Below are 21,597 nucleotides of genomic sequence, written 5' to 3' on the forward strand. Positions count from 1 at the left end.
ACCTCAAACTCTCTAATTGCAAGATCCAATAGGAACCTTGTTAACCCTCCATTTATTTGATCTCTCTGTGGCATTTGTCATGGTGACTACTTGTTTCTGCTTTAAATTCTCTCCTACCTTGGCTTCCATAACATCACAGTCTCTCCTGGTTTTGCTCCTCCAGTGCTTAAGAGCATAAACTCTGAAGTCAGCACTGAGTTCAATTCCTGTCATCTCACTTACTAGCTGTGGGCAAATAAAGTCTTTGAACCTTAGTTCCTCACCTATAAAATAGGGGCAGTGAAACCCTACAGAGAGTTGTGAATAGGATTAAGTGAGATAATCTAAGGAAAGCACAGTGCCCAGGACATAGTGTTTAATATACCTGAATGGTTAGAATTATTCTTTCTTGTTCTCTTATCATGGCATCTTATTTATAGCAGTCCCTCAAGAGTCCATTCTTAACAGTCTCCAGTTCCATCCATTTTCATGGCTTTATCCTGACCATCCCAAAATTCTTGTCTCCAGCCCAGACTTCTACTACAGCACCTGTGATACCTTATGCAAGTAACTGTTTACATGTCTGTCTCCCACTACTAGATTGTGAGTTCTTTGAAGGCAAGGGCTCTGATTTGTCTTTTCTCCCCTGAGTAGTGCTTGGTGCACGGCAGTAAGCCTCCAATAAATGTTTTCTAAATGAATGAAATATTTCTGGACACTACTACCTTAACCTCATGCCAACCTCCCTCATCCAGTAAGCCATTCACATACAGCAGTAAATGTGCTTTGGCCATTCTAGCTATGGATTCCCCTGACAAAAGTGTTTTTTGTTTTTTGCTTCTTTTTTTTTTCCTGGCTCCAAACATACCCACTGTACCAGTCAGGGTCTTGGCAGAAATAGATGGCACACCCAAACTGGGTATCTTGATGAGAGTTTAATAAAGGGAATATTTATAAAGATAAGGCAGGATTTAGGAAAACTCTCAAGGAATAGTGCAGTACCCCAGGGCTAACAACAGCTGGGGGCCAGTTCCACCCCTAGGCATCAAAGGGTAAGGTTAGAGAGTGGTTACTATATCTAGGGAGAGTCGCTGTGAGAGAGGGCTGCCTGGCAGGAGCTGTGGCCTTAGGTAGAGAGATAGGGCAGGGCAGGGAGGGAGCCAGGGGAATAAATAACTCAAGCGCACTCTTTTCCCACCCTCTGATCTCTGTATTGGTTTGCTAGTGTTGCTGTAACAAAGTACCACAAACTTGGTAGCTCAAACAACAGAAATGTATTGTCTCACAGTTCTGGAGGTTAGGAGTTCAAGGTGTCAGGCAGGGTTTGTTCCTTCTGAGGGCTGTGAGAAAGAATCTGTTCCATGCCTCTCCCCTAGCTTCCAGGGTTTTCCTGGCAATCTTTTCTGGAACAGCACCGTTATCCCTGCCTTCATTTTCACAGGGCATTCTCCCAGTGTGTCTCTGTGCCTAAATTTCCCCATTTTATAAGGACCCAAATGACTTCATCTTAACTAATTACATCTGCAATGTCCCTATTTCCAAATAAGGTCACACTCTGAGGTACTGGGGCTTAGGAATCCAACATAGGAATTTGGGGGGGGACACAATTCAACCTATAATATCCTCCTATGGGTGGAACCCAAACAGAAACCAGAGCCCAAGGGAACCCATTGATACAGGCACAGGAATCAACCTCACAGGGCACAGGGCAGGGTAGAGAGGGATGCGTCTGGGTGGGACAAATAGGTGGCATCCAGTATAGTCATTTTCCATCATTCTATGCTCAAGGCTCCGACTTCACTCCTAGGGATTCAAGACGAGGATTGAGACCCAAACCCCTGAACCTCTCACCTTTCCAGCCACTCAGCCATCATGTCCTGATCACTTTTACTTCCTAAATTCCATCTCTATCTCCACTGAACTACGACCTTTTAACTAAAATCTCTGCCTCTAGTCTCTCTTCATTTCTCTCCAGTCTCAACCTGTATGTTGCCTCCAGATTATCTCCCTATTAATCTCACTCCTGACCTCTAAATCTTTAGTTTGACTCTTCAGAACCTTTCTTTCTCTTCCATGATTTGCCAATATGAGGATTACAAATGTTAACACAATGCCAATCATAGAGTGACTACTCAGTGTTTCCTGAGCTATTTTTATTATTATCCCAACTAAGTTGTTCCACCCCCTGAGTATTACCTATATTTTATTCCTTCCATGTCCTTTGCTTCCCTAGATTCAAGTCCTTCATGTGGGAGTTCCCCCATCTAACCAGCTCCTCGGCCTCTATCCATCTCAAGAGCCTTGTTTTCCTTCCCTCAAGCCTAAGAGGAAGTGGTCTTTCTTTCCTAGACTGGAAAGGCTCCCTGTGTTTTCTATCCCATTTCTTTCTGTCAGCTGGCTCATTCACCTCCCCTGACTCTTTTGCCTTCACCTTCAAATAGACATAGGCCTCCTGGCGCTAGTATTCCCTCAGGCTCCCATGCACTGTCCCTGTCTCACTCCCAGATTTCTCACCCAAGGAGCCCGTGCTTGCTGCCTCCACATTCTCCCCACCCTTCCTTCTGCAACCCTTTCAAATGGAACCCGAACACCCACTCTCCTGATCCCACTCTCTCCAAGGTCACCCATGATTTGTTTCCCAGTGGCCAAATCTGACCTCTTCTGTCATCATTCTGCTTAACTTGTTGGCATCATATTAGAATTCCTCCCACTTCAAAGTCCATGTCAGTATAATTTGGCTTCTTTCTTTCCTTTTTTAAAAAATGTACGAATTCCCTGAGGTTGTACCCCTATTTACCCTATCCTTTTACTCTGCAGTTAATCCTGTTCCAGAAGCTGCAAACTGCTAGCCATGTCCCACCCTCAGATAGGTTTTGTTCAGCCCTTCCCTATACAGAAACTCTCAGTGATTCCACAATGACTAGCTTCTGGCCAAGGCCCTGACCAGCCTGACTCTAGACTACATTTTCTGCATAAATGGGACTCCCCATTTACAACCCTAGGGCATCCAACTCCTTGTTTTCCAAGGAAATTGGAAATAGAGAGCATAAACACTTCAAAATCAACAATAATAACAATATTAAATTTGGGCTCAGAGCCCCAGAGTTTTCTCTGTCATCATCAGAGTTCATGCCACTATTATTACTGGCTATGTGCCTTTGGGAAAGTTTCTAACCTTTTTCTGACCCAGTTTCTTTTTCTGTAAAAGATGACAGAGTGTCTGCCTTAGAGGAGGAAGGATTAAATGCAACAATGTATGCAAACTGTTTAAACAGAGCAGTTAGCGCATGGTCAATAAACGGTTCCCGTTATTTTTTTTATTATTGCTTCTTCACCTTTAAGGATATTCACACAATTCATTCAGTTCATTATTACAGCACTGGACTGAATGGGTTTCAGACCTGGAGGTGTCCTGCCAGGATAGGGGGGTGCCTCACTGCAGATTAGACTAGGGGATCTCTAAAATTCCTGACACCGCTAAAGCCTCCACGGGGTAAGCCACAGACCCCCTCGGGGCAGTCCACCCTTATCTTCCAGGCAGGGCTGAATCCTGACCCTTTTTCTGGACTATAAGGAATTCACCCCTTTCAGCTTCATTTTCCCTGCTTGTAAAACAACCACCACCAAAACAATTTTAAAAAGCTAACAAACGTTAGCTTTGCTCCTACACTGTTTCCAGCAGTGCTCCTACAGGCACCAGGCAAACAGCGGATTCACCCTAACCAGTTCCGGCCTCCTCTCCGCTCTTAAGCCTCCCAACCCTTTCAAACCCTCCCACCCCTGCCCGCCGGCCGCCCGGCGCCCGCTGCCTTTCTGTTCTCTAAAGGGCTCAAAAGCTTTAGGTCGCTCCACGGAGTTCTGCGCTTAGGTATCATAAATACAATACAAACGCAGGATTTAGATGTGAAGGCGGGTGGGGAACCAGAGGAATGAATGGGAGAGAACCGGGCGGGCGGAGGAGCGCCAGCCCCGCCCCCGGTGCTCCCGCCCCGCCCCGCCCCGCCCCGCCCTCTCGCTTTCAGACGCAGGTTCTCAGGCGCTGGCTGAAGGCCCCTTACCCTTCAAATCGCGCTCCACTGCTGGACTCTCGTGAGATCTGTACGTTTCCCCGGAAGACCCGCCCCCCAGTGCCGTAGAGGCCAATGGGAGAAGGCGACGGTTACGACGGTTGGGTTTTGAAGAAGCCAATGAGTGCCGGGAGCGGAGAGTTTAAGCAACTCAGGCCGGCGTTTCTAAGGGCTGTCCGGGATCGCTACCTGCTCCGAGCTGAAGGCAAGAGGCGGCTGGGCCCGACCGGGGTGGGTTCGCGGCCGGGGGGGCCCTGGCTGTGGGCCGGCTTTTCCTGAGCACGGTCGCCTGTCTTCTTCCAGGGCTCGGCGGGCACCCACTCCAAAGACCCTTTCCCCTCCGGACGCTTCGCTCCCATGGCGCAGTTCGTGTTCGACAGTGACCTGCACTCGCTGCTGCAGCTGGACACACCCATCCCCAATGCGCCCCCCGCGCGCTGGCAGCGCAAAGCTAAGGAAGCCGTGGGGCCGGCCCCCTCACCCATGCGGGCCGCGAATCGATCCCACAGCGCCGGCAGGACCCCTGGCCGAACCCCCGGTCAGTGGGGTGCGGCGGGACACGGGGAGGGAGAAGGAACGGCTGGCGGCAGCCCGCGTGCCCCCTCACTCCCGCGGGACACTAGGCAGACTGTCTGGCTTTCCTCTCTCCACCCCAGGCAAATCCAGCTCCAAGGCTCAGACCACTCCCAGCAAACCTGGCGGGGACCGCTATATCCCCCATCGCAGTGCTTCCCAGATGGAGGTGGCCAGCTTCCTCCTGAGCAAGGAGAACCACCCCGAAAACAGCCAGACGCCCACCAAGAAGGTATGTGCCCCAGAGGAACTTAAGGCAGGGACCCGTCTGTGTACTTTGCATAAGGCCGTCCTGCCTCACCACCACCCTTATGTGCCAGGAACATCAGAAAGCCTGGGCTTTGAACCTGAACGGCTTTGATGTGGAGGAAGCCAAGATCCTTCGTCTCAGTGGAAAACCACAAAAAGTTCCAGAGGGTAAGACCTTAAGTTCATGGGTTTTGGAGGGAGGTGTCAGCCCATCCCCAGAGCTGAGGGGAGATTCCCGTCTGCTCTTCCCACCTGAGACTGAGGGGAGGGAAGCGTTTATCTGGCCTTCCAGGCTAGGGCCAGGAGGAGGTTTCAATTCTCCCAGTGTCTAGACTCACTCCACTGCCACAGGTTACCAGAACAGGCTGAAAGTACTCTATAGCCAGAAGGCTACCCCTGGCTCCAGCAGGAAGACCTGCCGCTACATTCCTTCTCTGCCAGACAGGATCCTGGATGCCCCTGAAATTCGTAATGACTATTGTAAGTGCAGCCTGTTCCTTGCTGCGTGGATGGGAAAGAGGGCTTTGGGACCAGGCAAACAAGGAAGCTTATATTCTCCCCTTTGCCCCTCTGGCAGACCTGAACCTGGTGGATTGGAGCTCAGGGAATGTACTGGCTGTGGCATTGGACAACTGTGTGTACTTGTGGAGTGCTAGCTCTGGTGACATCTTGCAGCTGCTGCAGATGGAGCAGCCTGGGGACTATGTATCTTCTGTGTCCTGGATCAAAGAGGGCAACTACCTGGCTGTGGGCACCAGCAGTGCTGAGGTTCAGGTGAGACTTGTCCCTGTGCTGCAGCTCTATTGTTCCCCAGACCCCGGGAGCTTGCCTGGCAGGAGGATGTTATGCCAAGGCCCAATCTCTGACTGTAGTGGTTCTCTCTCTAGCTATGGGATGTGCAACAGCAGAAGCGGCTTCGGAATATGACCAGTCATTCTGCCCGAGTGAGCTCCCTATGTTGGAATAGCTATATCCTTTCCAGGTCAGTGGTTTTTGCCAATCTGTTGCAAAGTCAGGCTATGATTTTTGCCCTTTCCCCAGACTGTACACCTCTGAAGTGAAGCAACTCTGGCCTACTGGTGGCATGTGGCGCTGCCACAGAACCTGATTCCCTTCTTCCTTCTTGCAGTGGCTCACGCTCTGGCCACATCCACCACCATGATGTTCGGGTAGCAGAACACCATGTGGCCACACTGAGTGGTCATAGCCAGGAAGTGTGTGGGCTGCGCTGGGCCCCAGATGGACGACATTTGGCCAGTGGTGGCAATGATAACTTGGTCAATGTGTGGCCTAATGCTCCTGGAGAGGGCGGCTGGGTTCCCCTGCAGACATTCACCCAGCATCAAGGGGCTGTCAAGGTGAGAGAGCCTGGGCTGGGGCCTCTGCAGACCCTCACCCAGAACCTGGGGAATATTACAGGGAGATGGGATGCTGGGATTGGACTAGATTAGTCTGGGACCCTCTATACCTCCTTGTGTAGTACCTGGTGATCCCACTTTTCTCCCATCTAGGCTGTAGCTTGGTGTCCCTGGCAGTCCAATATCCTGGCAACTGGAGGGGGCACCAGTGATCGACACATTCGCATCTGGAACGTCTGCTCTGGGGCCTGTCTGAATGCTGTGGATGCCCACTCCCAGGTAGTCTTTTACCTATTCTAGCCTCTCACTCCCAGATAAGTTCTTACTCTTTATTTCTTTCTGGGCAACCATGTCCTCTTCAATGGCTTCACCAAGTCTGTACCCTGATGATTTCCAAACTTCTATGTCAGCTCTCACTCAGAAGCTCCAAACCCGTATTTCCAACAGTCTGTGGCTTATCTCCTACCCCATGTCCTATAGGTAGCATCACCCTAATATGTCCCAAATTAAACTTGCTACTTCCCCTTGCTTCCCTAAAATGTGTTCCTTCTCCTCTTCTTATATTCTTTGAGGGGACAGAACCTACTCAGAAATCTGAAAAACCTTCTAGAATCCCTTATCCTCATCTAGTCACCAAGATACCAGCTTTAACCTCAAAATGTCATTCACATGTGTTCCCTTCCCTCAGTCTCATCCTTCTTCCCGGCAGAGGCCCAGTGCACTGGTCTCAGCATTCTTAGCTCCTCCAGGCTGTCCTCTATACTGTGTTCTGGGTGGTATGTTACTGTTCTCCTTAAACCCTGCATGGCTCCCCATCACCTACAGCATTTAACCCAAATCCATTAGAATTTGAGGACCTTGCTGGTGAGCATCCCTGCAACTACTCCAGCTGCTTCTCCTTCCATTTACTACCCTTCCCCCAACCTTCACTCTAGATTTGGGCTTTTGAGCCAGAGTTCAAATTCTGGCTCTGTCACCTACTAACTTAATTTGCATGTGATCTTAGGCAATTGTTGAACTTCCTTCTGCTTGACTCCTCATCTGTAAAATGGATAACGATTATAACTCTCAAAAGGCTTTTGTTAGGACTATGGTCACTCAAGCCTGAGTCCATAAAATAGAATAGACTTAGTTCTGATTTGAGGAGCGTTGGCTCTATGTCATACCAACGCCATCCCCTTTCCACAGGTGTGCTCCATCCTCTGGTCTTCCCACTACAAGGAGCTCATCTCAGGCCATGGCTTTGCCCAGAACCAGCTGGTTATTTGGAAGTACCCAACCATGGCCAAGGTGGCTGAGCTCAAAGGTAGGTGCTAAATGACAGAAGCCAGACACAAAAGACTTCATATTGTATGACTTTTTATATGAAATATCCAGAAGAGGCAAATGCAAGAGACAGAACAGACTGATGGTTGTCAGGGGCTGGAGGGGAAGGGTAATGAGTGACTTTCTTTATGGAGTGATGAAAATGTTCTGGAGTTATAGTTGTGATGATGGCACAACTTTGTGACTACACTAAAAGCTAAGGAATTGTATACTTTAAAAGAATAAATTTTATGGTATGTAAATTATCTCAATAAAGCTGTTATAAAAAACAAAATCCAAAAAAGGTAGGTTGCCCTGAAAATTGGGAGAGTAGTAGTAGTATGTCTACATTCAGGTGCTGCTCTCACTTTTCCCCTCCTCATGCCCCAGGTCACACAGCCCGGGTCCTAAGTCTGGCCATGAGTCCAGATGGGGCCACAGTGGCATCAGCAGCAGCAGATGAGACCCTTCGGATATGGCGCTGCTTTGAGTTGGACCCTGCACGGCGGCGGGAGCGGGAGAAGGCTAGTGCAGTCAAAAGCAGCCTCATCCATCAAGGCATCCGTTGAGGACCAACTCATCACTTCAGTTTTTTGTTTGCTTATTTTATTTTTCTAATAAAGTCATGTCTCCCTCTCTTGTCCTTTCATGACTGACCTCTGTCCCAGTAGTTTTCCCCAGGGGCTCCTCTCCTGTGTTTGAGAGCTAGAAACGTCCATCCTGTGGGAGCCTTGACTGTACCTCCTGTTCTTAGACAGGGCTAGCAGGCTTTGTACCCACCTCCTCCATTTATATACACGTACACACAGCCTCAGTGGTTTCCTCTGTCACTTTTAATGAAGACATAAGTGAGTGAGCAGCCTCTACAGGCTGTATTCCCAGGCCTCCCACCCACTCTGACCTGTGGGGTGGAAAAGGAGGGAGCCTGAGTCCACTGTGACAGATTATTGCTGACCTCTTCAGAGTGAGGAAAAAGGCAACAAGACCCTGGTGGGGGCCAGCCCTGAGTGCTCCTCTCCCAAGTTTAAGGCAGGGAGGGGAAAGTGAGCGTCCAGCCCTTTCAGCCCCCAGCTCGAGTGGCAGAGGGCAATGAGGCCATGTCCCTGGGGCTGGCTGGGAGAAGTGGGTAAGGAACGGAAGCTGTGGTCCCTGTGTACCAGCTGTGGGGAGCGGAAGGCTTGTCCCCTGCTCAGTCCTGACCACATAAGCCCTGGTCACAGGTATAATTGGGGAGGACAATGACGGATGCTGCCCAAGGTGCAGTCCTGAGGCACTTAGGTGGGCGCCTAGCAAGAGGATGTTTCTCAGTTGGCCTTGACTTTGGCAGTACCTGGAACTCCATTTTGCTGAAGTGCCCGGGGCAGTCGTTTGCCTTTGGTGTAAGAATGATACCAGAAATTGGAGAAGAGCACGAAGAAGATGGTACCGTACATCCAGATGAGGTGGATGATGACTGGGTACTGGTAGTTACAGTTGGGCATGAAGTAGTACTGGGAGATGTGCAGTGAGACCAGGACAAACTGGATCTAGAATAGAGAAAGGCAAGGGTCAGAGGGAATACTGAGAGGACCGGAGGGAAAGAGGGTAGAGAGACTGAACACAGGCAGGGAACAGTGTCAAAGGTGAGAGCGGTTGGATAAAAGAAGGATCCAGACTAGGAATGTTGGGGGGATGGTTATAGACCAGGTTCAGGCCCCTTACCAGCTGGATGGCTGTCATGTGCTTTTTCCACCAAAGGTAGGGTTGAGCCACAGGGCCAAGGGCAGACAATCCATAGTACAGGTACATGATGACATGCACAGAGGAGTTGACCATGGCATGGAAAGAACCCATTCCTCCTGTGAGTGGACAATAAACCGGGTCAGGAGAGTGGAGCCTCTGATCCCCAGTGCCTGCCCCTCTTTCCCCAATGGCCTTCACCACTCACCTGGAGCAATATTTACTCCCCACCACCAGCTCCAGGGAAGCACTGAGTGGTGGAAGACATGTAGGAAGGTCACCTGTCCATCTTTTTTCCGGAGAATAAAGATCACCTGAGAGAAGAGTGGGGAAAGGAGTTTCAGAGTCAGGGCCTCTCATTCGTTTCTCCCCCACTCCAAGTTCTCATATTTCATATACTCTCACCGTGTCCATCAGCTCAATGAACTTGGAGAAGAGGAAGAGCCAGGCCACTCGAACCATCTGCAAGAAGTCAGGGAAGCCTTAGGAACCCCACACTACTAGAGCCTCCTTAAACTGGCCCATGAGCACAGGTCACACCCAAATTGCTCCTATCCCCAGGTTGCTTATGACTTGCCCCCCATCCCCGCTCCTACTTACCCTCAGTGCCTCAGGGTTGTTGGAAAAGTCCACAGGGTCACAGCGCCAGGTGTAGCTACTCAGCCAGCCAGACATCAGGAACTAGGATGGGGTGTGGATTAGACCACCAGAATTTCCTCCCTCCCCCCAATCCCTCCCACTTTCTAGTTGAAGAAATGGATCTGAGCCTCTGGAAAGGAGATGCATGCTCTGGCTCTAAGGCCTGCCCCTTATCCTGCCTGCAGGAATTAAAGCCTAGGCATCCCAGGATCCCACCTCATAGACAATGTAGAGGGAGAGTGCCACCAGTGAGAAGTTGTAGACAACCATGAAGCCACGCAGCTGGAAGGGCTTCCGATTGGCCATGATTCGAGGCCCAAGTGAGAGAACGAAGTACACATAAGTCAGGAGAATGGAGGTCATTAGCAAGGGGGACCCCATCAAAGGGTAGCCCTGTATCCGGGGATCTGTAATAAGGATCAAAGGAGTCAGGAAGTGCCACAGGGTTCAAAGGGTCCCCATCAGATGTACAGATATAAGATCAGATCACAAAGGGTCAAAGGGGTTCATAGGGACTTTCCATTAGGAGACAGCCCTAGATCCAGAGATCTCAGGACAGGAGGTAGGAAGGGCAGGTGGACAGCATCTTACCTCCATGCTTCAACATGTTCTGGTACAAGTTCACCACAGCCTCCATCCCGGCTAAGGTCTCTGGGGAGGTGTGGAAGGTGGGTGTCAGCCAGAGCTATGTCCTCCCATCTCACCCGACCCACAGATAGGACACAGACCAGAGAACTCCTGATGCCTCATTGCAAAAAGGATAGAACAGTGAGGGGGAGGAATAGCTGGGGACTAGGGGTAGGAGGAGGCAGTTTGGCGGGGGCATCTGCTTCCCACATATCCTGCCTGCCTGGGAAGGGCTGTTCCGCCCTTCCTTTCCACACCTTCCTCTCCTCTCTTAACTCTCATCTCTCCTCTGGAGATTTTTAATTCGTAACCTCCTCTCCCCTCTTCCTCCACAAGAAAACTCTCAATTTGATCTCATTCTAGAAAGTCTTACCTCTCACTAACAGAGAATTCATCACCAGAATGAACTGTCTTTCACCTCTCCAGCTTTCGGTCTTTCTTCTTCCCCAGGATCCTCCCCTTCAACCTCTCCTGGCCCATTCCTCCTGTCCTTTCCAGGACTCTCCTCTTCCCAGGGTCCCTCCTCTCCCCTGCTGGGACTCTCACTTCCCAGCCCATCCAGTCCCTTCCCAATGGTCCCTCTGGCCCCTTCTAGGACACTCACCTCCCAACTCCTTCTGCCCCTTCCTCTTCTCTGCTGGGATACTCCCTAGGGCTCTCCTCTGCCCTCCTGAGTTCTCACCTCCAGCCTCTTGGCTCCTCTCCTCTCCGGTGCTCTCCTCTTGCCCTTCCTCTCTGGGAGCCTGGCTCTTTGAGACTCCTGCCCTGGCAGCTCCACCTGTCTGACTAGATCTGGCAGCAGCTCCGCCCTCCGCCCACCCCCACTGCACTGCACATGGGGTGGAGGGTGGGTCCAGGCCACAGGTCAGTGCCTGGAGGAGCAGGAACCACGAGGATTGAGAAAGCCAAGTAAAGCTAGGACTCACCATCCACCCACCCACCCTTGACCAGCCAGATGGTCTAAGGTTCTAGGTTTTAAACCACAAACCTGCTGAGGCTCCAGCCCCAGCCCAAACCTTGGAACAAAGAGAATTGCAGAAAACCAACACCCAGCACCTGCTAAACTAGCCATAAATTCTCAGTTTGTCCTACTTCAGAATGGGTACAATCACCCTTCTCTCCCAGGGAGGGGCACGGAAGCCAGTGGCATGTGAGGAGGTGGGGAAGTGGAGGAGGTCTCAGGAATCTTCCCCTCCCACAGGGAGGGGTCTAATGATCTAGGCCCTCTCCTCCTCAGGCCCTCCAGGAATGACGGGGGAGGGCTCACTGGGACACAAAAGCCAGACCCAGGGGAGCCTGGGGCTCTGAGGCAGTCCCAGAGGGACAAGGCAGTCCTTGAACAGACCGGCTGCAGACGCTCTGAGAGCCAGCACTCCAGTCCACCAGGTTCCTTCTATTCAGAGAACTCTCTATGCAGATACTGAGTGAAGAACACACTTTATGACACATCCACAGAGGCTGCACATCACAGAGGCTGCACATGCACCCCTCACACACACTGACTGGGCACACATCTCACAGATGCTCCCTCAACCTCCATGTCAACCCCTAAGTGCCCCACCATGGTCAGGCTCAAGTCCTCCCATACACACGCACCATCTCACACACACCTGCCTCTCATGCAGCTTTCCCCTCACCCACCCAAAGACCCATTCACCAATGGCTAGTATACATATGCATACACGGAGCCCACACACCTCCTGCTGGCTGCAATTGCCCTTCTCTGCCACACCACCCAAACAAGCCTCCGTGGACTCTGACATGCATAGTTTCTAATACTCAGACCTGCTCCAAACTACATTCACACTAGTGAACACACCCAAAACACACATCCTCCTTCATAGGTCCCGCATTACCATGTGCAAATACTTATGCGCACACATATGTGAGTCACAGATAAATGTGGTCATATACAGAAACTCATACAGCCCACTTAGCAGGGAATGAATATAAAATCACCCACAACACATGCAGATCCACACCTGCCCTCGGTCAAGCACACAGATCTCTTTTCACAGATGACAACCACCATTCACTCATTCATTCATTGACAATCATATTTTTGTTGGTTGCCTATTCTGTGGGAGGGCCTAGCAGGGGAGGGGTAGCATGTGCTCTAACACACAGTTCCTTCCTGACTCATGTGAGTTTGCCAGCTTGTTATCTCTCCCAACCACCATTCTCGCAAGCACTCTGGAGGTCAGGAGCCGCTCAAGGCTTCTGGAAAGGACCTCTCTCCAAGCTAGAGAAGAATCTGGGTGTGTCCTGGGTAGGGGAAGTCAGTCCAATCCTTCCTTCCTTTAAGATGGATGGAAGGGGAAAGGGAACAGGCAGAGGAAGGGGGAGGGGAAGAGAGGAGGGCAGAGGAGGGAGGAGAGAGGGAGGGGCCAAGAGGGAAGAGGGGTAAGACCTGGAGGTAGGGGAGGAAGGCCTCGGTTTGAGTAAATGGGGTCCATGGACCGGAGGGAGGTTGCTGGAGAGGCCCTGCCCCAGAGAGCTGGGACCTCCCACTCACTCTCCCCAGGAACAGCCTCGCCCACACCCAGGGCTGGGCAGGGCAGGGCTGGGCCGGGCCACCAGGCAGGGGGCCCCGGGCACGTGGAGCGCCCGCCCAGGGAGGGTCCAGACTCACCAGTGGGAGGCCAGGCAGGCAGCAGTGGAGGGCTCGGAGCGAGCAGGGCCAGAGAGAAGTCCCCAGGGCAGCCTGCCTGCCACTTCCTCATCTGCTGGGCCGACTTTCTGTCACCAGAGGGGGCGGGGGCGGGCCGGGTGGGGGGCGCCCGCTGATTGGGCCTTCGGTGCGGCAGGAGGGGCCGCCCGGCCTCGCCGCCGGCCCAGGGCGGGAGCAGGGCGGGCCGCGCGCTCCGCGCAGGAAGCGCGCCCCGCCGGCTCCCGGCCCTTCCTCGCATCTCGCCCGCGCAGTCGGGGCGCGCGCGCAGCCCGGTCCGGGCCAGGGTTGCACCCAGCTCCTTCCTGACATTCAGCCCCCGGATGGCATTCTGGGCCCGCCGGTGATTAACCCACCAGCACCGCCGACACATCCGTGCGGGCAGGCAGCCCACCCAGCTTAGGACCCTGGGAGAAGTTCCAGGGCTCAGCCCCCCTCCAGAGGGCGTGAGACCTGAGGGGTGGGCCAAGGAGCAGGGAGGTCTCTGGAGGAGGGAGCAACTGAGCATGGAAGCCTTCCCTACGAGCCTATAAATCTGGATCAGCCCCAGCACTAGGAGTCGCTGAGAGGATTTCGGGACATGGAGCTGGGAAAATACAAGTGGTTGGTGCGCAGCCGCTCTGCCCGGAATATGCCCAGTGGGAGGTGGTATGGTCAGAAGTGCTGAGTATTAGACGTCCGAGTGAACCCTTGTTACATGCTCTGCACATGTGTGCTTTGTGTCTGTTTGATATATTTATTTAAGAGCACTAAACTGTAACAAAGTAATTTGCTTTTTATTTAAATACACATGGGCGCGCGCGCGCGCGCACACACACGTGGCCTGGGGCAGGAACCGTGAGTCACTGGCTACACTGGCCTTCCAGGTAGTGAAAGCAGAAAAAAGGAAGTGAAGCTGGCTGCGACTGAATGTAGTATGAAGGCCAAATGGGACTGTTTGATTTTATTCTGGAAGCAGAAGGGAAACTGAAGATTTTTGAGGATACTATAATCAGGCTTGTATTATCAAATAATTCATCAAATATTTATTGACCACCTACCACCTGCAAGACTACTAAGTGCTGGTGACACATCAATGAATAAGGCAGAGCTGTCCCTGCATGGGGTCTACGATCTAGCCCAATCACTTCTCTCTGGCAGCCAGTATGAAGAGGGCATTTGGAGGGAGACCAGTGAGAGATACAGCCTGGCCTAGGAAGGTTTGGAAACTGATGGAAATGAAGAGGCAGACACTGTGGAGAGTTCCCCAAGTCAGGTGTCTATCTAGCTTTCCCTCACACACTCATCAACTGGACTGAATTCCTGGGGGTGAGGAATAGGTTTTAGTGAGATGCAATCTTTATCTCCAGTAGCTCCTGGAATAGTGCTTTGCATATAAGATCCAATAACTACTTATAGGATTGGATGGTATAAATGTGGATAGAATAAGGAATTCAGAGGAGATGGTGGTTTGGGAGAAATAGTATGTTCATAAATGGTCAGATGTAGCTATATGGAAGCTCAGTCTTAGAGGTAAGAGATCAGAGCCAAAGTACACCTATGATCCATCCCATTAGTACCTGCCCTTAACAGAAAATGACAGAAGAATTCAACTATTCTAAAGGCTCAAACTTCACATTGTACACTAAGGCATGCCCTCAGTCTCCCATTCTACCTGTGCCATTCTCCTTGGCCACGTCCTATGCTTTAACCATTCCCCAAGGATGTCAGCATCTTTCATACTCCCCACTTCTCTAAGCCTTGTCTCTTGACTCAATACAAGATAGAAGCAGCTCTCCCAGGCAGTAAATCATTCCCTCTCTCTTTTATCATAATCTTACTGCAGTGTAATTATCTGTATGCCCCCCATAAGTTCTTCTCAGCAGAGGCTATGTTTTAGTTGTCTCCGTCTCTAGCATCTGATCCATCATCCATCTGGGTCATTTGACCCTCCATAATGTTTGTTGAGTGAATATTAGAGTGAATGAGACAATGCAAGTAAAGTAAGGAGGTCAAGGGGCCCAGAGTCAAGTGAGAGGTTAGTAAGAATTCAAAAGCCAGAGGAGGGCGGGTGGGTGGAGGGGGAGAGATTAACCAAAGAACTTATATGCATATATGCACAACCCCAGGACACGGACAATGGTGTGGAGAGGGACTGGGGAGGGGGCTGGGATGGGGTGGAATGGGTCATTGGGGAGAAAAAGGGACATCTGTAATATTTTGAACAAAAGTAAATAATAAAAAATACAAAGAATTCAAAAGCCTTTCTACTTCCCTTAGAATAGCAGTATTGAGTCAATAAATATTTATTGAAAGCCTAATGTGTTCCACAAATACTTTCGTGGCTTCAGGGTCAGACCTGGCTCCAAAGGCCTGAGTTTAAATCTTCCAGTTAGTGCCTGTGTGACCTTCTGTAAGCTGCTGACCCTCTATAAAATGGGAAGGACAGCAGTCCCTATCTCATAGGATTGCTGTCAAGATGAAAGGAAATAACTCACATGAAGTGCTTAGCACTGTTTCTATCTCAACGTTTAGTAGACAAGGTGGGAGGTAAGCAATGTATCAAGGAGGTATACACTTGTATGTAGATTCACGAGCATTCATTTAACAAATGTTTCTGAAATGCTTACTGTGTACAAAGCACGATTCTGAGAGTGCTATTGAGAGGTTTTGGATTCATTGTCTATCTAGAGAGGAACTAGAGAAGAACAAAGCAGACCATTATAGACAATGAAACTGTCCCCGAGGCCCAATCGTAGCGATAGGGAACTTCAGCTATCCATGTATTCACCTGTATTCACCACATTGGCAAAAGACTATGGCAAGCCTTCAATCAGTGTTGAACATGAATGAACATGCCCGAAGACTTACTTTGTTCGGTTCCTGTCCTAGTCCTGGGAGAAAGCATCTTCAACTATCTGATACAGACCACTTAGACCCAAGTCCTACCAAATGGCATCCCCATGGCTGTGGGACTTCTGTAAAACACTCACAGTCTAGTGGAGAAGACAGACACATGAATGAACAATTAGAGCAGCATGTGTTGAGCATTCCCATTGAGATAAATCCAGAGGGTTATGAAAGCATGGGGGTGGGGGTTAGTTCTTGAAGGCTTCACAGGAATGACACCTACACTGAGCATTAAAGGACACTTTATAGAAGGCAGGAAAAGGTATTCCAGGCAGAGGGAAGCATGTATGTGAAGGTAACAGATGCTAGAGATGTGGCAGGTCTGGGGAGCTCTAGGTAGTTTGGTGTGGCTCCAGCTCGGAGGGCATATGGGTAAGGGCAGGAAACCTAGGCAGGAGTCAGTTTATGAAGAGCCCTGTATTCCAAGGTTCGAATTTTATTGTTTATCTTTTTCAGCCCTGGCTGTACACTAGAATCACCTGGGGAGCTTTTAAAATATCAACGCCTGGCTCTCACCTCCAGATTGATTTTAATGGTTGTTTTAATGGGAAGAGGCTTGAGCGTGTTTATGTGCTGTGAGGAAGGAAACAATGGGCTCCAGCATACACCTCACAGACTGAGATGTGTGGAAAAGAAGAGTAACTTTGTCAATGGACTGGAAGGAAATGGAACAGTGGGACTTGCAAGGAAGTTAGGCTGAAGGCCTTGGAGGTCAGAGGGTTCAGTGAAGGGTCCCCACACCAGGGGCAGGCTGATAAACTGGAGAAACTGGAGGGGTCCACGAACTCACAGTCTTTTTTTGTTATTATTTTTAAAAATTTATTTATTGATTTAGAGAGGGAGGGAGAGAGAGAAACATCGATTTGTTGTTCCACTTATTTATGCATTCATTGGTTGATTCTTGTATGTGCCCCAACCAGAGATTAAACCCACAACCTTGGCGTATTGGAACAACGCTCTAACCAACTGAGCTACCTAGCCAGGGCCAGTAACTCACAATCTTGATAAGGATAAAGGTCCAGTGTTGCAGAGAAAGTATAGCTGGTCCAATAACTAAAATACCCCTTCCTTCCTGATAGGATGTGAGGTGACAATTTCCCCTGGGCCCCACCCTGACTCCCCTCCTCATGCACTGCTCTCTAAGGGGCCCTTCTCCACCCTCTTTCCCCAGAAGGCACAGATTTACTTTTTCCATGGGTTTGGTCTGAAAACTATCATCTGTATAAACTCTAACAACTCTATTCCCATCATTATTTTAGGTTTTATATGTTTCAGCAGAAAAATTAAAGGAAAGTAGGATCAAAGAAACAGGAATGGTAATAAGTAAAAAATAGAGTATGCCTGTATGCAAGTGAGTGAGCAGGTGGAGCAGAGTATGGGAGAGGGGGAGGGGGCATGGGGGATGGGGTGGGGGGTGTATCCGTCTAAGAACAATAGAAACTAAGAGTCTAGGCTGAGGGACAACGGGAGTGGCAGGTAGAGATGGAAGCAGCCTCCTAGGGGCTGTGTCAAGCTTCCCCATCCCCATTCTGTAAAGGACAAAGGGTACTTTCTACACAGTATTCACACAGGTTAGTTGAGAGGAGTGCCAAGTCTGTGAGGACAAGGGAGCGAAGATGAGGGTGAAGGGTTTGCCAGTTAATCATTCTACATGTCCCTGGGCCTTAGCCAGCTAGAAAATATTCACTGCCTAAGGCTGTGGGACCATGGCTTAAGAAACTGGAGCTGGAAAGACACCTGGCTGGCAGAAGGGAGAGACTGCAAACACTCATCATATCATCTGGAATTTGGGGGTTTGCCTGGATTCTTGAGAGGTCAGGGACAAGAGTGGGTAGCCAATATCATGGGTATCATAGTGTCCACTGAACTGAAGAAACTCAGGTAGGGGGAAGAGGGTTGCGATAAAACCTGCAGGAAGAGCTCTGGAGAGAGAAAAGGGGAAGCTTTTGGGTAGGGGACAAACCAGGGGAGGTTATTAAAATGGAAAAAAGAGAGTTAGCCAAAGGGGGGAAAGAGAAAATGTAGCTTACTATGCAATACTTTCTCTGGAAAGCATGGGGCCAGTTGCTTTCCATGTGTTCTTATGGTTCAGTCCTATAAGGTACTATTATCACTGCTTATCAGATGAAAAGAAGGGAATCAGAAAGGGTGAAGGATCTTCTAAAGGTCACATAGCAAGTGAGGTGGAAGCAAACAGGTGTTCTAGGCTGAGGGAAAAGTGTGAAGGGATGGATAGAGGAAAGCACAGGACTGGAATAGAGAACAGCAAGTGAATCTGTTTGGCTAAAGGATAAGGTGAATGAAAGGCCTCTGTATGACAGAAGGTTAAAAAGTAGGTTGGCCCCATATCTTAAGTATTTTGAATGAGAGAATGAGGTGCTTCATTTGTATTGGGAGTGTCCCTGAAAATTTTTAAGAAAGGGCGTTGGTATAATCCCTATTGTTCTTTACGAAGATAAACCCAATGACAGTAAGCTCTATTATCAAGAGGAAAAGGAGACCAACTGAGAGAATAGCTCAGAAGCACACATGTGACGCAGTGAAGGCCTGATCTAAGCGATCAGAGTGAGAAGGAAGAAGAGGGGATAGAACAGAGAGGATCCAGAACTGACAGCAATGCTAAGTTGGTAATCCAGGTGAAGCAGGATGGAGGAAATGAATGCAGTTTGGGACATGCTCAGTTCAAGGTAAGACAGCACATTCAGCAGGCAATCTGAAACAACTACAGTAAGCTCAGGAGAAAGGACAGGGCTTCAGAAAAACCCCAAGGACTCTGTAGAGATAAAACAATACAAAGTGGACTATGGGAGCTCTAATTTGGGCTGTATTCAGACATTTTCCCATCCCCCTACTTTCATTTCCTTTAAGGAATTCCTGCCCAACCCCACTGGTCCATGAATCATGGTGTTCTCCCCCTTCCCCCAGCCCAAGCTCCTAATGGCACAGTATCCGGGCAGGAACAATCAGGGTTCTTCCATGAGGTGAGCTATCCTGCTGTAGAGAAATGCAGCAACAGAGAACATAGAAATTGGAGCCCCAAGCCCCACTAGAGCCAGTCACCCTTCCCCTTCACATCTGCATAACCCAAATACAATTGGGTCCTCTTTTTTGTTTTTGGTTGAGCTAGTTTAATTGTGATGTGTTGCAATCAAAACAGTTTAATATACCATTCAATAAAAATGATATTGCTTAGGAAAGTAGAGGAAGAGGGGGATAGCAGTCAGCATCTGAGTGTTGACTATATGCCTGAGAGGCCTTGTATGCCCTTCAAAGAAGCTTGCACCTGATCCTATAAAAAATTAAGGTTAAATTTAATTTTAAATATGCTCAGTTGAAGGTAGCCTTTGAGGTGGAAACTGAGGTTCTTGGAAGTAAAGTAACTTGCCTAAGGCCACACAATAAGTAAGTGTCCTGGTCAGGATTTAAACTTGTAAATAAATAAACTGCAATGGCTAGGTACTGTAACGGAGGTTTGTGGAGGGTAAGGGAGAGGTATGATTTTAAGAATGGTCAATTGTACAGGGGTGGAGATAGTACTTGAACTGGAAGGATGAATTGTTCACTAGGGGAACGCGGGGTTTGGAGCAGGAAAAAGAGAGGGCAGGCATTCCAGGTGGAGGGCAAAGTGTGTGTAAGCCACTGAGGTGTGAGACAGTACCTGACCCCCAGGTATTTCCTTATGGCTCTAGCTGAGAGTACTTATAGTTTAGTGGCAAGAACAGTGGGGTGTGCCATAACAAAACAAGGCCTGAAGGTTGGGTGGTGAGTGTGAAGGGAAGAGAAGCTTGCATGGAGCTCTGGTTGTGATACTCAGTGAATTATACACAGCCACCCATGAAGGCCTGAGCCCAGGCCAAATAAGTAAGGACAATCAAGGAGAGAACTGATCATAGCTGCACAGAGAGATCTATGAGTGAAGGCCCTGTTTAGGGACAGAATGTAGGCAGGCCATGGAACTGAGTCTTTAGCTGGTTTGGACAGGGAAGAGATAGAGTATAGGAGGGATGAAATAGAACATTTCAGGTGAGGGAGTTTGTCATTTGGTCTCAAATAAAAATGATGCAATTTAAGAGACCAAACTGGGCTCTAATGGAACCGTATAGGTGACAACTAAGTGGGAGAAAGAAAATTCACAAAACTAGATTTGAAAATGTCTTATCACATCAGGCAAGTCAGTGCCTGCTCCGCACTAGGTTCTAAGGAGACACTATGAGGTATGAAATGGGCATAAAGGATACTTCCTGAGGCCAAGCTCCTGAGATGTGAGCACAGACAAGTCACAGAGGGGAAAAAAGGTTGCTTCTTCAGAGATATTGATCAATCATTGATTTAAGCAACAATTACTGAGACCCGAGTTCTAGACACTACCTTGAGGATAGGTAATATTTACCAAGCTTCTACTATTATCAGGCACTATTCTAAGCACTCTGTATTAATCTGTTTAAACTTCACAGCAAACTATGAAATAGCATTATTATCATTCTCAAGAATAAAAAACCCCCTGGAGCTCAGAGAAGTAAATTAACTTGCTCAAAACCACACAGCTAGTTAAGTGGCACAGCTAAGATTCAAACCCAGGCAGTCTGGCACTAGAACCTGCTTTTAACCCACATGCTACATTACAGATGCTGTAGTACATGACACACGTTATTTGTCAAAGATCACAACAACTCTTGGTTGGAAAAACTGGGATTCAAACCCTGACAGTTTAGTGTGCTTGAACTTGGGGGACAGTAAAGGGCAGCAGGAGCTAGAGTTAGTATGTACAAGGTACAAATGTGGAACATAAAAGAGGAGGTAACTGACCTTACTTGGTGGGAATGGCACTGAGTTGAGGACAGACTGGTTGTTGGAAAAGTTCAAAGAGCAGTGACTTGTGAGCTGAATTTTGAAGGATGATTGGGTATTCATCAGACAGAATGATGGGGCAGTGTTCCATGCAGAGGGACCAGTGGGAATAAAGAAATGGAGGCTACAAAGAGTCTGCTGCTTTCAGGAAACTTCGAGAAGTTTGTGTCTTGGGAATGGAGTGGGTGGCTGGGCAATACAGAAAATAAGTCAGGGGGCTAGATCATACAGATTCTTTTTTGCCTTTCCAGGAAATTTGAGTTCTTTTCCAAACTTTTCCAGTGAAGTAAATGTAATGGCAAAAAAGGAAAAAAGGTAAATAAATATCCCCAGGGAATCTGGCGGCTTAGTCTGAAGCCTTTCAGACCACAGTCATGTGCCACACAATGACGTCTCTGAAAACAACAGACTGCATGTACAACAGTGGTCCCATAAGATTACAACAGAGCTGAAAAATTCCTTTCGCCTAGTAATGTCATAGCCATCATGATGTCACAGTGCAATGCATTACTCGCATGGTGTTTGTGGTAATGCTGGAGTCCAGTGTTTGTAAACTCTACAGTAGTGTACGGTAATGTCCTAGGCCTTCACATTCACTCACCACTCCCTCACTGACTCACTCAGAGCAAATCGCAGTCCTGCAAGCTCCATTCACCGTAAGTGCACTATGAAGGTG

The 21,597-nt window shown here is 49.2% G+C and overlaps 2 protein-coding genes across 3 annotated transcripts; one reads left to right on the top strand and one right to left on the bottom strand.

Annotated features, from left to right (window-relative positions):
* Positions 1-83: 83 nt before the first annotated feature.
* CDC20 (cell division cycle 20) lies at positions 84-8,167 on the top strand. Its single transcript, XM_081145002.1, has 11 exons — positions 84-4,251; positions 4,350-4,584; positions 4,703-4,851; positions 4,940-5,036; positions 5,220-5,348; positions 5,446-5,642; positions 5,756-5,850; positions 5,998-6,226; positions 6,380-6,505; positions 7,415-7,532; positions 7,922-8,167. The coding sequence occupies exons 2-11, from the start codon at positions 4,404-4,406 to the stop codon at positions 8,098-8,100; spliced, it is 1,500 nt and encodes a 499-aa protein (XP_081001128.1). The 5' UTR covers positions 84-4,251; positions 4,350-4,403; the 3' UTR covers positions 8,101-8,167.
* A 179-nt stretch (positions 8,168-8,346) lies between these two features.
* Positions 8,347-13,377, bottom strand: ELOVL1 (ELOVL fatty acid elongase 1). 2 transcript variants are annotated; one of them, XM_081145003.1, is made up of 8 exons: positions 13,149-13,377; positions 10,481-10,540; positions 10,106-10,296; positions 9,851-9,931; positions 9,656-9,712; positions 9,459-9,564; positions 9,233-9,369; positions 8,347-9,057 (listed from the first exon to the last, which is right to left on the bottom strand). In XM_081145003.1, exons 1-8 carry the CDS (start codon positions 13,237-13,239, stop codon positions 8,836-8,838), a joined length of 945 nt encoding a protein of 314 aa, XP_081001129.1. In that variant the 5' UTR covers positions 13,240-13,377; the 3' UTR covers positions 8,347-8,835. The 2 variants fall into 2 exon arrangements, with proteins under 2 accessions (XP_081001129.1, XP_081001130.1); XM_081145004.1 differs by lacking the exon at positions 10,106-10,296 and having other exon boundaries at positions 13,149-13,241.
* Positions 13,378-21,597: the final 8,220 nt, after the last annotated feature.

This window comes from Miniopterus schreibersii (assembly GCF_964146895.1).
Source record: "Miniopterus schreibersii genome assembly, chromosome: 8".
Taxonomy (NCBI): domain Eukaryota; kingdom Metazoa; phylum Chordata; class Mammalia; order Chiroptera; family Miniopteridae; genus Miniopterus; species Miniopterus schreibersii.

Excerpts from the sequence above, each read along its gene's own strand:
- CDC20 (XM_081145002.1), top strand. The coding sequence starts at position 4,404 with ATGGCGCAGTTCGTGTTCGACAGTGACCTGCACTCGCTGCTGCAGCTG. Across the intron at positions 4,585-4,702 it reads GACCCCTGGCCGAACCCCCG|GCAAATCCAGCTCCAAGGCT; the intron begins GTCAGTGGGGTG and ends TCTCCACCCCAG. Across the intron at positions 7,533-7,921 it reads CAAGGTGGCTGAGCTCAAAG|GTCACACAGCCCGGGTCCTA; the intron begins GTAGGTGCTAAA and ends CTCATGCCCCAG.
- ELOVL1 (XM_081145003.1), bottom strand. The coding sequence starts at position 13,239 with ATGAGGAAGTGGCAGGCAGGCTGCCCTGGGGACTTCTCTCTGGCCCTG. Across the intron at positions 10,541-13,148 it reads GCCTGCCTGGCCTCCCACTG|AGACCTTAGCCGGGATGGAG; the intron begins GTGAGTCTGGAC and ends ACACCTCCCCAG. Across the intron at positions 9,565-9,655 it reads TCATTGAGCTGATGGACACG|GTGATCTTTATTCTCCGGAA; the intron begins GTGAGAGTATAT and ends CTCTTCTCTCAG.